The 15,656-nt window shown below is 42.9% G+C and overlaps 2 protein-coding genes across 5 annotated transcripts in view; one reads left to right on the top strand and one right to left on the bottom strand.

The window, feature by feature from the left end:
- Positions 1-3,655, top strand: part of NEK6 (NIMA related kinase 6) — a 92,449-nt gene extending 88,794 nt beyond the window's left edge. For all 3 annotated transcript variants that reach the window (XM_083721871.1, XM_083721872.1, XM_083721873.1), the window contains one exon: positions 1,732-3,655. In XM_083721871.1, the coding sequence (XP_083577997.1) occupies positions 1,732-1,842 (111 nt within the window). In that variant the 3' untranslated portion in view covers positions 1,843-3,655. The remainder of the gene's footprint in view (positions 1-1,731) is intronic.
- A 918-nt stretch (positions 3,656-4,573) lies between these two features.
- PSMB7 (proteasome 20S subunit beta 7) overlaps positions 4,574-15,656 on the bottom strand; it is a 29,526-nt gene continuing 18,443 nt past the window's right edge. Inside the window, exons 7-8 of one of the 2 annotated variants that reach the window (XR_014560097.1) lie at positions 7,143-7,850; positions 4,574-6,726 (exon numbers count right to left, since the gene is read on the bottom strand). Coding sequence is in view for 1 of the 2 variants with exons in the window: in XM_083721893.1 (XP_083578019.1) it covers positions 4,692-4,803; positions 7,699-7,850 (264 nt within the window). In the remaining variant the exon portion in view is untranslated. The remainder of the gene's footprint in view (positions 6,727-7,142; positions 7,851-15,656) is intronic. The other variant, XM_083721893.1, reaches the window with a different exon arrangement.

Raw genomic sequence — 15,656 nt, 5'->3', positions numbered from 1 at the left:
GAGGGGCAGTGATGCAGGTGGCCTCCCTTTCAGGAGAGACATTGGATGAGCAGAGCAGAACAAGACAAAGCAGCCCTGTCTGGAGTGGCTCCTTAATTCCTGACAAAACGCCTTCCGGGTCCAGCAGTGTCTCCCTTCCTAGTTACAAGAATGGCTTCCTCTGAGGACATGCGGACAGGGTGGAGGGGTGGGCTTGGTTATTCTCTTCCAGTAGTGTAGAAACACTCATGACTGGTTTGCATTTGACAAAAGTACAGAAGGTGATCTGCAACCATCAGAAACCATCTTCAATTGACCCTCTTGCTGCCTGGAAACCGCTTTTTTTTTTTACTCCTGCGAGGATCTCTGCCAGATGCACGAGACCTGATTGTGGGATGGTCAGGCTTTTAATTACCATTAAAATAACTGATTCTATTGCTACTGGCAATAGAAGATCAGAGGCTCAAGGCTCTCTCTCTCTCTCTCTCTCTCTCCCTCTCCCTCTCCCTCCTTTTCTTTCTCCCTCTCCCTCTCAGCCATAGGGTGTCTAATCTGCTTTCAGGGGCTGTGCAATTAAAAGCTCATCTTTCAAATGCAAAGTGAAAAGGGGTGGGAACTGGAGCTGTTTTCTACACTTGCTGTATTATACAGCAGTGTTAAGAGGGTCGCTGTCAGGCTATCCAGTCTGATTCAGCCTTTGCCAACTTGGTGCCCTCCAGATGTCTTGAACTGCAACTCTCATCAGTCCCAGCCAGCATAGCCTGGCTTTAAGCTAACAAGCAAAAAGCTTTGATATAGGGAGGAGCGCCTGCAAGAGCGATTCCTTCTCCTGTGCTCTACACAGCCTCCACCGCCAGGGACTGGCTCAGTGAGATTATCTGTAGACTTCTCCATCTACCCTGTCCTCTGGTATGTAAGTGAGATGTCTATGTGAGATTCCATTAGGCTTCTTCACCCTCCTGAATAATTCCTTCTGCATGGTAATTCATTCTCACCTTCAGGTGGGTTTCACTGCCTGGTGCCTTCTAAGTCTACAGTTGTCACCATCCCTGGCCATTGGCATTGTTGGTTGGTTGGGATTCCATCAACATCGGGGGGGGGGTGCTGCTGCTCTGAGTTTGGCATATACCCAGCTATTCCAGTTGTACATACAGGAAGGTTAGCTAAATATTCATTAGGTCCTGGCTCGGCTTCCTCTCGAGCCAGAACCTCAACATGTCATTCTCTTCACCACCAAACACAGAATATTAACAGAATGGCAATTCTTGCTAATGAGGGCTTTCACATTGACCTCCCTCTGTAGATATATACTTCTTGCATTGGATACTTCCCAATATTGTCAACTACTGCAAAACCTGAATGCCTGAGCCATTTTCTGATGGTATGCCCAGGCCCATTAGAGAGGGAAAGGGAGGTGGGGTTGTACTAATGAGTATTGAACAGTGAGTGTGGGAATTTTGAAACCTGCATCTAAAATGTTGGTATCCCCAGTCAAGTGTGCTACTCTCTAACATGAGCATCTGTGAGTGCGTGTGCATGCATGTTTTGTCTTCAAACTGTCTTAAAATCCATGGAGCTGACCAAGTTCTACTCTAGAACTCAAGGGTGGTAGAATACTTTATTCATAGGCTGGCAGTGGAAGGCTTTGGGTGCCTTCAAATGGGAACGGGCCCCTCTTGCATCACCAGGCAGGTGCGCATGGCGATGGGCGGCAGGGTGTGTCTCATGGTCCTCTTGTTTTCCCCCTTGCAGTTGCGAGAGCTGGTCAGCATGTGCATATACCCGGATCCTGACCAGAGACCTGACATTGGTTATGTGCACCAGCTAGCAAAACAGATGCATGTGTGGACCTCCAGCACTTGATCGACATGCTCCCAGAAAAGCCATCCCAGCGTAGTCTTACTTGAACCTTCTGTCTCGGACGAAACCAAGAGGTGCCTCGCCAATTTTCATGGGAGAGTTGAGCCTTCCTAGGAAGACGCTTCATGATTTCTGCTGGCCATTTGCAGGGGCGCTCACAGAGTGGATCCGCTCTAAGTGAAGGCTGTGAGATGCTGCTGCAAGTGTGTTACTTTTTAAAATAACACGTTACAGATATAGATCTCTTAAAAGATCCTTTCTTAAAACTGTTGTGTGTAATCTAGGTTAGGTTATTATAGCAAGGGTTTCTCATTTGTGTATTTGACACACCCCTTGTATCTTAACTAATGTGAAATATTGAAATAATTCCTTTGGTGAAATCACTTTATACTAATGTAAGAATTACAGTAGATTTTGTGTAATTTGTATAACTGCTATTTCTGCCTCTTTTGCAAACGGTTAATAGCAAATTCAGTTTTTAGTTCGTATATTTTTAAAAAAAACATCCAGCCTGGAGTTTTTATACTTCCCTCCCTGGCAATAATAGGGTCTGGTGAGGGAACATGTTTGAAGATTTTTTTTAAAAGAAATTGAAACTTTGTGATTAATATTTTGCAATGCATTTTATTTGTCACTATGGCTGCAGTCAGTGAGGCCTCCACTGCAGGCCTCAAACCAAAGCTCTCTTTTTTTGTCACTTTCTGTGCCGCTGCTGGCACAGATCTTGTGAGAATCTCAATAGCTAATATTACATGACCAGTGTTACTGCACGCAGAATATGGGGTTGGGGGGGGGAAAAAGCTTTGTAAAATCAGTGGTACTTTGGCCATCTACAACTACCTTGAAGCAGTGTTCAAAACATAATGTAAAAGGGTATTACATTGACCATGCAATAAGGTAAGTTAAAATAGAATTCATTCATTTTAACTCAAATGATCACCCACACTTCTTAACTGTGAAGACTCATTGAAGAATGTGAATATTTTAAACAAGCTGATTTGAAGGACATATTAAGACTTTGCATTTACACATACTTTCAATCAGCTAAATTACTTCATTGACTTGGTAATTCAGTTTCCATTGGCCCAAGAAAGGTTTTGCTCAGGAAGTCAGCTTTCTCTTGCATCTGTCTTTTTTCTTTTCTTTCCGAGTAATGGTGCTCAATCAGCTTCAGTACTGAAGGATGCTAATTAGAGAAGGGTGTCCACATTTCAGGGGCTGAAATGTGGCCTGGCCTCTGAGCTATTTTCAAAGCAGGTTATTTTGCTGGAAATAAAGAATGGAATATACATGCATCTTTTTCAGTGGATTTCTGTGTAGCTCAGTCTGCCTTAAATTGAGAAGGGCAATCCCAACTACTAAGCAGTTCTGAAACAATCTACAAAGGGTAATAAGGCTAGTGTTTAATTGCTGTGAAAGATCCTGGCTGTGGAAAGCCACAGGGAAGTCCAGCCTATCAATCTTGGTGGAAAGTCAGAATATTTCAGCTTTATTGTACAGCGGCAGCACATCTGCTTACAAACTCTCAGGTGCTGCTGCTGGTGGGTGTCTTTAAAAGCAAGGTAGTCTCTCCCTGGCCCTGCAGGCTTCATTTGAATTTATATATAACCTGGTCTTGGGTGCAACATGAAACTTCTGTCTGTTGGGCAATTCCATGTTACAGGTGTGTCTGCTAAAATCTGGTCTCATATACTTACTCCTTAAGATCTATTAGCGCTTAAGTACATGTATTTCCAAAGAATTTTTTGTGAATGTGCATTTTTAGATAAGATTAAATGATTTACAAAATAAACAGTTTTCTTTGTAGAAAGAAAAAGGTGCCTGGTGTAAAAGCATATTGTCTGAGCACATATTTTTGCAATCTTGAGGAAAGAATTTCCCATGGTTACAGGCTGAAATGGTTGACCGCTAAACCAAGGACTAGGTAATTGGTTCACATATTAAATACTGCACATGTAAGTTTCAAGGGTAACAGGTAGGATAATAGCCATTTATCAAAGTTAGTTTGAATCGTACTGAGCTTGATACCGACTTTCTGCCCTTCCTCTTCCTTGGAAATATACTTGTCACCTCATTTACCTGTACTATATCCCCCCAAAAAAGCTTAGGTGTTGGGTGAGGTAAAGCCACTTGGGGCTGATTGGTGTAAAATCCAGAGCAACATGGGTTCCAGGGTCAAATAATTCCCACTTTATGTCTGTTACTTTTGCTTTGCTGCCTTACTAAATGATCTGTAACCACCTGCTTCTGCCATACCTGCTTAAGGTACATGAAAGTGTTCAGCAAAAAATGCTGTGACCACACTTTATTTATTCCTCTTGAGTTATGAAAAATATGGGAAATGAATGAATAAATAAATAAAAAAGCAATATAAAAGGATATTGTATTCAAAACCAAGGAATCTGCTGAACACCTTAAAGACCAACAAATTTACATACAAGTTTTCATGACCTAAAACTTGCTTCAGCAGATTTATCGATTGAAGCAGGCTTTTAGTCCACACAATCCTAGGCTATTGCTTGTTGGTCACCAGACAGCTTCAGCATAAATACACCATTAGCACACAGGGGATAAGATCTGTTAACATTTACATCTAAGAATGACTGCTGCTCTACTTGTGAAGTGGCTGGGGTCACATAATAGCCTGGATGTACAACTGGGCTGACCCACTGAAGCAAAGAATCATTTTAGAAAATTATTTTTCCCTGCCCCAGTTATTACGCAAGTCAACCGGTCAATTCATATTGGTTTTTATTAAATCTGCATACAGAACATTAATGCCAGCATACAGATGCAGAATTCATGTATGAAAATTCTCAATTCTCTTCCACTGCCCAGAAGTTCCCAGGAAGTCAAGATGTATCCATTGTTTGCACCGTCTCATCTGCCACTTCAAGATCCAAGGGTGTAACCTTCGTATAGAGCACACCTGTAGTTCCCCTCTCACAGCTGTATCGCCCTTGCCTGTTTGAGGGTGGAGAATAGAGAAACAATTATAGAGGGTAATGTGTGTCTGCCAGAAATCCCACTAACAAGGGGGGCAGATGGAGACTGAGATATATACTTAGATCTAGTTGCTGTACTGAGTAAAGTTGCCCTTTTCCCAAATAGAACACAGCAGGTTAATCGCCCCCTTCTGACTACCCACAGAGGAAACAAAACCACAAGGCCCAGAGTTACAAGTCACAACAAGCCAGACTCCAGCTTATTTCCTCTGCTGCAGGGCAGTTAGACATGGGCCAAGAGGGAGGCATCTGGACACATAGATTAAAATACAACGGTTTAATGCTGCGTGTGAATACGTTCTAAGACAAAGTTATTGGAAAGGAAGACTCGCATTTTGGAGCGGAAAGCCAAGTTAGAGCTTCAACCCCTGCCAAGAGCACCTCATTCTGTATTTGTAACCCATATCCCTCTTGCACTCTGGCTTTTGAAGAACCTCTCCTGGATAGAGAGAATGTCAGTGCCGCCAGTTAGCCCAGTTGGAGGCTATGAGTGGAAACCCTAGGTGACCTTTCCGGGGAGTTGTGGATTGCATTAGGACAGTGACCCAGAAAGCTGATTACAATAAGCCTTTTCTTTTTACAGAAGGTTACAAGCACAGGGAAAGTGGCTCCTGCAAAGACAGGATCCTTTTTCAAGGTCAGTCAGGAGTATGTTCCCAAATGGTCCTTTCTAGTCTTTGAAAGAAGCAAATAGCTGCTGCCATGCAAAATGATGCGGTTCTTGTTATTGCCCACACTCTAGTGCAACTTCAAGAATAACCTGGTGCAAGGAACAGAATGGAAAACTGCACAGCAAAGTGGCTATTCCCTTGTCAACAAAAATGGAAAGTTCTGACTCTTCCCTACTTTGAAACAGCCATGTCCTTGGCAAAGACAAAGCAGATGCACAGGGAATACTGGTCTCCCTAAAGGGTCACTGTCCCAGCTGCTGCCTTTTCACACCATACTATTTGCGCTGGACAACTGCACTTTAAGAAGCTAAGAACAGCCTCCTGGATCAGGCCAATTGCCCACCTAGTCTAGCATCCTCTTCTCACAGTGGCCAACCACATACATGGAGGAAGCCCATAAGCAGAACATGAGCAAAACCACACTCTGCCCACCTGCCATTACCAGCAACATGTCTTCCAAAGCACACTGCTGACAGTGGAGGCAGAACACGGGCGTAGTAGCCCCTGGTAGCCTTAACCTCCCTTAATGGAATCACTGCCTCCTGTGGGAGCAGGTTCCACATGAAGTACTTTATATATCCTGATTCTTCCAACGTTCAGCTTCACTGCATGTCTAGGAGATCTGTTGTGAGGGAGAAAACCTCCCGAGCCACTTTATGTCATGCATGATTTTATAAACGTCTATCAGGTCACCCCTTGTTTGCCTTTCCTGTCAACTTAAAAGTCTCAAAGGTTTCAACCTGTTGCTCCACCTTGATCATTTCAGTTGAACATTTCTCAACTTTTCCAACTCTACCCTTTTAAGGTGAGGGGACCAGAGCTGTGTGTAGTATTTCAAAGGCAGTTCCACCATAGATTGGTATAATGGCACAATGATGTTGGCCATTTTATTTCAAATTCTTTTCCTAATGATCCCTAGCACAGAATTTGCCTTTTTCACAGCTGCCACACACAGAGTCAACATCTTCACTGAGCTATCCACTACAAACCCAAGGTTTCATTCCTGATCAGTCACTGCCAGTTCAGACCCTATGAGTGTATATGTGATATATATATATATATATATATATATATATATATATATATATATATGCCACAAAATACATCACCTTACATTTACACTCAACTGCCTTTGATCCTTTGCCTCCCTTTTACTCAGTTTGCAGATGGTCATTTGGAGCTCTTCACAGTCTCAAATTGTTTTAACACACCTGAACAATTTAGCATCATCAGCAAATTTGGCCACCTCACTGCTCCCCCCTAAGTAAAGACAGTTTATAAACAAGTTAAAAAGCACAGGTCTCAATACTGATCCTTGGAGGTCTCCACTTTCTACAGCCCCACATTCTTTTCATACGGAGAACTGTCAATTTATAAGCGATTCCCCATTTATGTGCAATCTATTTGTGCATGACTGCACACACGTGTGGTGCCAGGGACCCAGAAGAGGTATCTGGAAATGGGGAGCAGCCTGAATCCTGGCTCAAGGACACCCACCCCAAGGCTCTGGGGAGGTTCTACACACAAGCCAGGGGGCGGCATGGCTTAATCAGCTGAGGTGCTGGGAAGAGGCAACTGCAGCTGCCAGGCAGGGAGGCCGAGTAACTCAACAAAGCCCTGCTGCCGCCCTTCAGGCTCATTCATGAGTAAACCCTCCTGAAAAGGTTGTCTTTGGGCTCTGGGGTTGGTCTCCTCACAAGCCACCAGGTGCTCCCCATTTTATGCAATTTTGCATATGTGTGCAGGGGCCCGGAATGGAACTCCCACATAAATGATGAGCCACCTGTATTTCCACTCTCTTGGCTCCCTGCTATCTAACCATTTCTGATGTGCACGAGGGCCTCTCCTCATATTCCATAACTGCTCAGTTTATCCAGGAGTCTTTGTGCACGTCTCTCGAAAAAGCCCTTTGTTCCTATTAAAATGAATTCCCTCCACTTTTGGAACGAGCAAACTTTCTCTTAGGCTGACAACTACTTCAGACAAAACAATTCTTGTGCATTTATTTTTCAGGAGTGCGTTTTAATGATCTAACCTGGAACAGTGTGCAGCCTCAACAATTGGGATACAATTACCTGTAGCATTTCAATTACAAGTGTTTGCACTTGTAATCTGCCTGTTCCTGTTATCTGAAGGTTTAACTCTCTTGTCTGTGAAAACAATTGAAACAGGGACACGCTCACCTCTTCCCCTTTTTGTTGGGCATATCGTAAGGACGGAGAAAGTCCAGCTTGTTCTTACTGAGGACGCAAAGATCAATGTTACTGCCAGAGCCCAGATCATTGTATATGCCAGCTGCTATGGCATCTCTCACAAGCTGTTTGGCTTCTTCCTCCTAGGGAGAAAATTCAAAGCGGGTATCAGACATTTGCCCCCCTTTCCATATTTCCAAGCAATTGCACAATGCCAGCCATCAGTCTCCATTGGAGTGATCATCTCCTGAAGCAAAACTTGCATAGAAACCAAACGCAGGACAGGATCCATTTGCAAGGCCCAAGATCCCTTCGGTAGAACCTGTGCAACTGGAAATATTGCTCAATTCAAATCAGCAATGAAGTGTATCCATAAAGGCTGTAACTATTCCAAGGAAGAGAACACCCAAACCAAAATCCACTTGGGAAAGCAAGCAGGGGAAGGAGGGAATTTTGATCGAAGGGATGAGTAATTTGTGGTCCTCCAGATATTTTTGGCTGTGTTCAACGGCTGCTGGGAGTTGCAGTCCAGCATCATTATCCCTATATGGTGCAAGGGGACCCATTTCGGTAAGAAAAGAATTAGCAAATTCATGATCACCCACTCTGGTGAGTCTGCACACTCACCGAAAGGCAAACTAACCTGACTTGGAAATGCCATTAAGAGAGACCATATTACTTAATCCCTCAAGGATATTGTTAAGTAACATCCTATGCAGGTAACCAAAGCTCACTCAATTTTTATGAGAGCAAACTCCTCCTTTTAATTGATTTTCCAGTAGAAAATTTATGTTTTTGCCACCAATACTCTGAACCAAATCACAGCAGAAAATGGCAAGTGATTCCCATTACATTAGCACCCTCTACAGGCCCACTGTGGGGAGGAAATTTGGATTTCAAAAGGTGCTTGGTATAAGGATCTCCAGCGCAACGGAGGATGCTTACAAATGATGAATTCAGCATTTTTTTAGGCGAGAGCCTCCTGGTCAAATCAGCTAATATGTTGCCAAAATGCCCTTTCCCAGGATTGCAGGGCATTGGGGACTTCTGGGGAGGAAAAAGGCAAACTAGTCATTGATTGCTGACACTCCTATTGGCAGAGATAATTATGCGGTGATTCACGATAACCAAAGTATTTATCTTGGTTACCCAAACTCCCTTTTGAGATAAGGGAGTTCAGGGATAAGCCTCACATGCTCAGAAGAAAACATTCATCACACTAGAGGCAAAAGTTTTTGGAGGTGGAGTAAGGAACACTCACTGGGCCCACACACCACATAATAGCCCTTAGATTAGGGTACCAGATTGGCAAAACCTACTTTTAACTATTTCTAAGACTGGAAATAAATAAAAAGTGGATTTTCTATCTGCTAGTTAATTAGCACCCAGAACATAAAAAAGCACTAAATGACACTAATTAAGAGGCTAAAAAAATAACCAAAAAGCTTATCTTAATCACTGGTGACTAAGAAAGAATACAACGTATAAGATGACTCTGAATCTGTTTTAAATCTTCACTTTATACTGCCTGTAAGTCTCCATCTTATGCATACTGTGTTGGCTGTGAAAACAAAACTGAATCTTATATGTTTGAGAAAGGAACTGCATATATAAAGAAGCAGACACAAGCTTCTTGTGAACCAGATACTGCCAAGGGAGAGATTAATAGAACCCAATACGGCAAAGACAACACCAAATGCCTCATCGATTGTTGGTATCATATGCCAACTACTAGATGAACAACTGACAGAAGTTAAGAGCTGAAATGCATAGAACATTAAAAAAAGATTTGATACATCAAAGATACATCAGATTAAAGAATGCTCAGAACCTGTGGAAAAAGATATCGACCCATATCTGCCTGAACATGCAATGACATCCATATAGTTGTCTGGAGGAATGCAACAATATCCATATAGCTGTCTGGACAGTGGATGTTGCTATGATGATGAAGGGACTTATGAATACAGACATTAAGAGACAACCGGAGATGGCAAAGATGGAGCTGAGAGAGAAAGGGCCTTGGGTACAAACTAAAGTGAGCACAGAAGAAAAAGCCTTTAAGCTTTTGGCGATTGGTTTGGAAAAAGAATGGAAGTGGAAGAAGTGTTTCCCCTTTTTTCTTAAAGATGAGGCATGGTCAACCGGAAATAGTACTTGAATATATGGAATTGGGCAAGAATTAATAAAGACACAACAAGTAAACAAATATGGACTATTATACAGTACTATTAAGATCTGTCGGAATCCTTGAGAAATTCATCGTATTGGAACAGAGAAGAACTATTTTGGACATTTAATGAATTTAATGAGAATAATATTGAAGAGCTCCTTTTGGACTTTTTGGGTAGAAAAGGGCAAATTTTAGGTGCCTGGCATAGAAGATTGAGAAAACAACACATAGCAGGCTGAGGAACAGCTGGACATCAATACAGCTAGATGTTATTCTGGAGTACATACTTTGAATATTTTGAATTCAAAGGACCCAATCTGAAGTGCTGGTTTTGACCTTTAAAGCCTTAAACGGCTCAAGATTGCAATACTGTACCACTTTCCATTTGAACCTGGACCCTGAGATCATTCTTCTGAGGCCTTTTTTCATGTGGCTCCTCCATCAGATGTCCGGAGGGTGGCAACACAAGAAGGGGCCTTCTCTGCAGTGGCTCCCTGTTTTGTGGAATGCTCTCCCCAGGGAAGTTTGCTTGGCACCTTCATTATACACCTTTAGGCACCATGCAAAAACATTCTTTTTTTAACCAACCAAGCTTTGGCTGATTTAATTGACATCCTATGCCCGATTAAAAAATTGGGGGTTGGGGATTATTGTTTTTATTTTGATTATATATTTTGTAGGTTTTTATTTTGAGTTTGTTCTGTGAGCTGCCATGAGACCTCAGAGTATAGGGTGGTATAGTAATTAATTAATTAATTTTTAAATTAAATTGTGCCTGTTCCCAGCAGTTGTTCAGCACTCTCCAGAGATTCTCCACACGAGGTGCTTCCTGCAGAGGCCCCAAAGAGTCTCACAGCTCAATTGTGACACAGGCAGAGAGGTCTGCATTCTGCCTGCCTCATTTGCTTCCACCGAACAAAATGATTATTCAGAACACACACAAACTAAGCTTTGTCCTGGTTCAGAATTAAAAGCAGAATTAAAAGCAGAAAAGCAGAAAGATGGGCTTCCAGGATTTTTGTCATCAAATATGAGTCCTTAGACAAGCCTCAGATGTGTTCATGTGACCCTATCTGAGCTACATCCCTCAGTTTAGCAAGAAAAAAAGATGTACTGAAATAAGCAAACATAATACTTGACACCACCAGAAAAACAGAGGCATTCTTCCTCAGACTGAAAATACAGCTGCCTGTCTGCTCTGTGCCAAATTCAACACTATTTTAGCATTCTTTCAAAGCCATTTTGCATGTCTAAACTGACAAAACCAAACTCCACTTTACCAAATCAAGTACCACCTACCACTATCAGGCCCACGTAACACTTTTAACATCCATTTTATTAAATCCTATTAATTAAAGAAACAGTTGCATACAAGTGGAATATTGTTTTTGCTCAAGAATGCCACTGTGAAACACTGCTCAGGAAAAACTGGCCCTGCATACATGCCACATATGCTAATTCCTACCACCGAACGAAGTTTTTAAAGCTGCAAAACAGAGGTGTATATTGAATGTGCTGACAGTCGCAGTCTTAACGATGGTAGCACAAATGACGCAGGGCAATAATTAATCTAAAAAAGTACCCTAAAAGTTCTGAGTATATAAAAGGAGCACTTCCTCCTTTATGGTTGCAAAGCCCAAGCTAACTGGGAATATCCTTCTCTAGGGCCCACGGCTGCTCCTTAAATGAGATTACAGTAAGAGTGATGGACTGTAATACAAGTCAGCTGTGACAAGCAGCCCTTTATGGAGCACTCGGCTTGCCTCCATTGCTGCATCACGCAATGGGTCCCAAGGCTCCAATGTGCTCCTCCATTTACCGCCACATGACAAATGGGCAGCACTTGTAAAAGGCACAAAGAGGTCTGGACCAGCCATGTAATGGTCACCACAGATGTGCCAAACTGCTGGAGGGGGGCAAAGCAGACCCCCAAGTTCATTAAACTGACCAGTAATGGATCTCTCAAAACGTATCTGAGGAATTGAACAGTAAAGGCTAAAATAAATAACTCAGCATGAAGGCTCATCCGAAATGGTGTTTGATAAATTATTTATAACTGAGGACATTGTCTGCATTTAATTTTGGAGCTACTGGTAGCATCTTTAAAAGATGATTTATGTGTTGTAATGCCATTAAACTCTATATTGGCCCACTGCTGGCTGTAAAGTCTGCTGAGATTTAGAGAATGAGTTTTAAACTGTCACTGCAACATCATAGTAGAGAGAGGATGGTATTAAATCTTTACTTTAAACCCGTTATCAGGAGAGTTGCATTTTGTAGATGCTCCAAAACTGATAGATTACCTCCCTCTCCAACAGCAGTGGCAAGAGTCCCAAAGTCAGCTCTGTTTCTCCCCGTCCCCAGGACACAACACTTCCACATTTGTTTTACAAGTAAGTGCCTTGGTCACTTCACTGATTTGCAGGTGGAAGAGTACAGAGCACCCTAATCCACATACAGGAGAGACAACTCTGCAAGTGAAAAGGCAGGCTTGCTGTGTCGCAAGCAAAGAAGTCACTTCATCATCTACAAAACGTTACGCCAAAACTGCCTCACGTCCATTTCTGGATGTCTCTTTCCTTAGAAAAAATAACCTGGGACTGTTTGGAGAATGCCAGTCCACTGAAATGGGGTGAGAGGTGAATACATTTCTACATATTTAGAGCCTGCATAAAGTTATTTCAGCTTTTCATCATCCAGCTACTCCAACCTCATGAAAAGGTGCCTATAAATTCACCAACAGTATTTTGGGTTGTCTGTAAACAGCTGCATCCTGACATTTTGAAACACATCACCATAGTTCCAGTGTGGAAGAATGGAATATGTTCTATGCCCTCACTATATATATAAAAAAGATAAAATGTACAAATTACTTTAAGTGAGAATCTGAGAGAGATAACTGGGCTGGGGAGGGGGGCATTCGGGAGGTCAGAGCAGCAGTAAAATCTATACAGAAGTGCTGGGAGTTTGGGACTAGCAAAACGATAGCTCTTGAAGGATACCAAAGCCTAGAGAAGGATAATTAGACCATGGAAGAGTAATCGGCAGCCTCGATTGTATAGAAATGTGGATATGCCTGTCTTCTGGGAGAAACTCTGTCGAGATCAATACGTAACTGGAAGCGGAGCTAAATCTGCTGAGAAGCTCAGGAAGAGAACCAACCCAGTGCAGCTGCTCCGTATCAAAAAGGTTTGATTACTTCCTGCATCCCCTCCCTTGTTTTATTTTATTTTTTAAAAGGAGAGGGAAGGCTGGAAGCCCCCAACTTCAACTGACAGAGACATACAGGCTTATAGAGACCTGAGTTCTAATGCTCCATATTTCCCAAAGTACAATAGGAGGGGAAAGCAATTCAGATATTGTTGCTTTGAAGCACAACCTCCTAGTGGAATAAGATGGCAAGATTATTGCTTTCTTCTGACTTTAGCTTTCGAGCAATCACCCAGAAACTGCTGAAGCAATTGTTTTATTTGGGAGAAGGGAAATTTGTGGTGCCAGTTCTCCACTCCATCCAATGCTTTTCACACAAGTTCCTAAGTCATCAAGAAACACAAGTTTTGTAACTGGAGAACACTGCTGTCTGCTATCACAAGGGCAGGAGACCAGGGGCAGAGGAAATCAACGTGAGGTCACCCCACATACACCAAGTCTCCATTTGCTAAAATTAAAGAGACAATTTCCTACAGCAGGGATGGGGAGCCTGTGGCCCTTTAGATGTTGAACTAAAGCTTCCATCATCCATCACTACTGCCCCAGGCTGGCTGGGGCTGGGGGAAATTGCAAGTCCAAGAACATCTGGAGGGCCACAAGGTTCCCTTCCTCCCCCACCCCACAACGAATCATCTAGCATCCATGGAAAGGAGGCGATCCAAGGTGCATTTATTTACCCAGGAATCCAAGTGAGCTTGGTGGGACTTATTTCCAAATCAACATTCATAGGATAGCACTCAAAACTTATTTTGTGCTCAGTACCCCAGCTGTATTAATTTAAAAGTAGTAAGGTAAAGGTAAAGGTACCCCTGCCCGTAGGGGCCAGTCTTGACAGACTCTGGGGTTGTGCGCCCATCTCACTCAAGAGGCCAGGGGCCAGCGCTGTCCGGAGACACTTCCGGGTCACGTGGCCAGCGTGACAAGCTGCATCTGGCGAGCCAGAGCTGCACACAGAAACGCCGTTTACCTTCCCGCTGGTAAGCGGTCCCTATTTATCTACTTGCACCTGGAGGTGCTTTTGAACTGCTAGGTTGGCAGGCGCTGGGACCGAGCAGCGGGAGCGCACCCCGCCGCAGGGATTCGAACTGCCGACCTTTCGATCGGCAAGTCCTAGGCGCTGAGGCTTTAACCCACAGCGCCACCTGCGTCCCTGCATTAAAAGTAGTAACGGGTATTAAAAAAAATATCAGTACAGGATATATACTCTCATATTAATTTAGTGAGTTACATAATGAAAGGTTCATGAACTGATGCATTGAAGGACCCATAAAAAATAATGCAGCACAGAAGCTTATGCTGCCATACAAATAATTTTCAAAATGGGCAACACTTTATCCAAGCTGACTAGATTTACTCCTGTACTGACCCTCACCCAATTAAGCAATTTCTTCCTTGCATCCAGAAATAGCTGGATGAAGTGACCCTAACCCGGCCTCCAGCATATAATGCTACAGCAAGCTGTGTACATTTGTGAAGCATTTTACCTCACTGGTGATATTCCTAATGCAGCAGAGCCAGGCTGTTCTGGTTACCATTCAGCAGGAAGGAGTAAAAGCATCAGGAACACAAAAGACTCACTTCTCAGTTCCACACTGGGAACCGAAAGGTGGTGGGTTTCCATGTTACAGACCAAATGCCATGTGAATGTTTGCTTCAATGAGGCAGGAAATCAAACAGGTGATGTAAGCACACTGTAATCTTCCAGATCTCAATGCAAGAGAAATTATGAGGTCATGGGTCCCCCACTGTTTGAGAATTTAAGTATCTGGGAGTGGGGGGGGGCGTGTTGTCTAGGATGCCTATATAGCTATGACAGACAGCATAGACACACAAGCTTTGGCAACAATAAATAAACAAGAGTTTGTTTCATCACGAGAATTCACTCCTTGTATGGGTGCTGATATTTGAAGTGCGCTTTGCACAACAATAAACTCTGCATGCATGGATGAGACTTCCTGGCAATAATGCTGGGCCTTGACCATCAACATGTGTGCTGCTGCAGCTCATCCTTGGCTCACATTCTGGCACAGCAAACCTTCAGGCTGTTCTGTTAACCACATTTTACAAGAACACAGGCCCTCTGCAACGGCTTACTGCAGGTAGGAGCTTTTCAGAGAAGCAAGGAAACATTACTACTTCAGCCACGCACCATGCAAACCTACCTTTTCTGACATAACAATAAAGTGGAAAAAAGAGGCTGAATCTCCAAATGGAATCACAAGACACACAGGTCAAAAGTAGCATTATTTCACCCCGTGTTACAAAACTCGATCTGAAGCAGGCCAAGGTTCAATATAAGAGTCCTTGCCTTTGGGGCATTTAGCAAAAATGTCGTGCTGTATGATTTGTCTTCTGCACATTGTAAACATCTAAAAACAAATTGTAAACAAACTTACTGGGCTTTGTTCTTCAGATCCTCCCTGAATCAGCCATCTCTTAAAGCCTTTAATTACAGCTGGCTGAACCTTTGCTATTTTCACAACACACTAGTACAAACACACGCAAGCCAGGCCTCCCCTTTCCCATATCTACATCACAAGTATAATAAACCATGTTAATATTTCAT

The sequence above is a fragment of the Podarcis gaigeae genome (assembly GCF_964106915.1).
Source record: "Podarcis gaigeae genome assembly, chromosome: Z".
NCBI classification, from domain to species: Eukaryota; Metazoa; Chordata; class Lepidosauria; order Squamata; family Lacertidae; genus Podarcis; species Podarcis gaigeae.
The sequence above is the reverse complement of the archived record's forward strand: the minus strand, read 5'-3'. Positions and strand labels throughout refer to the sequence as shown.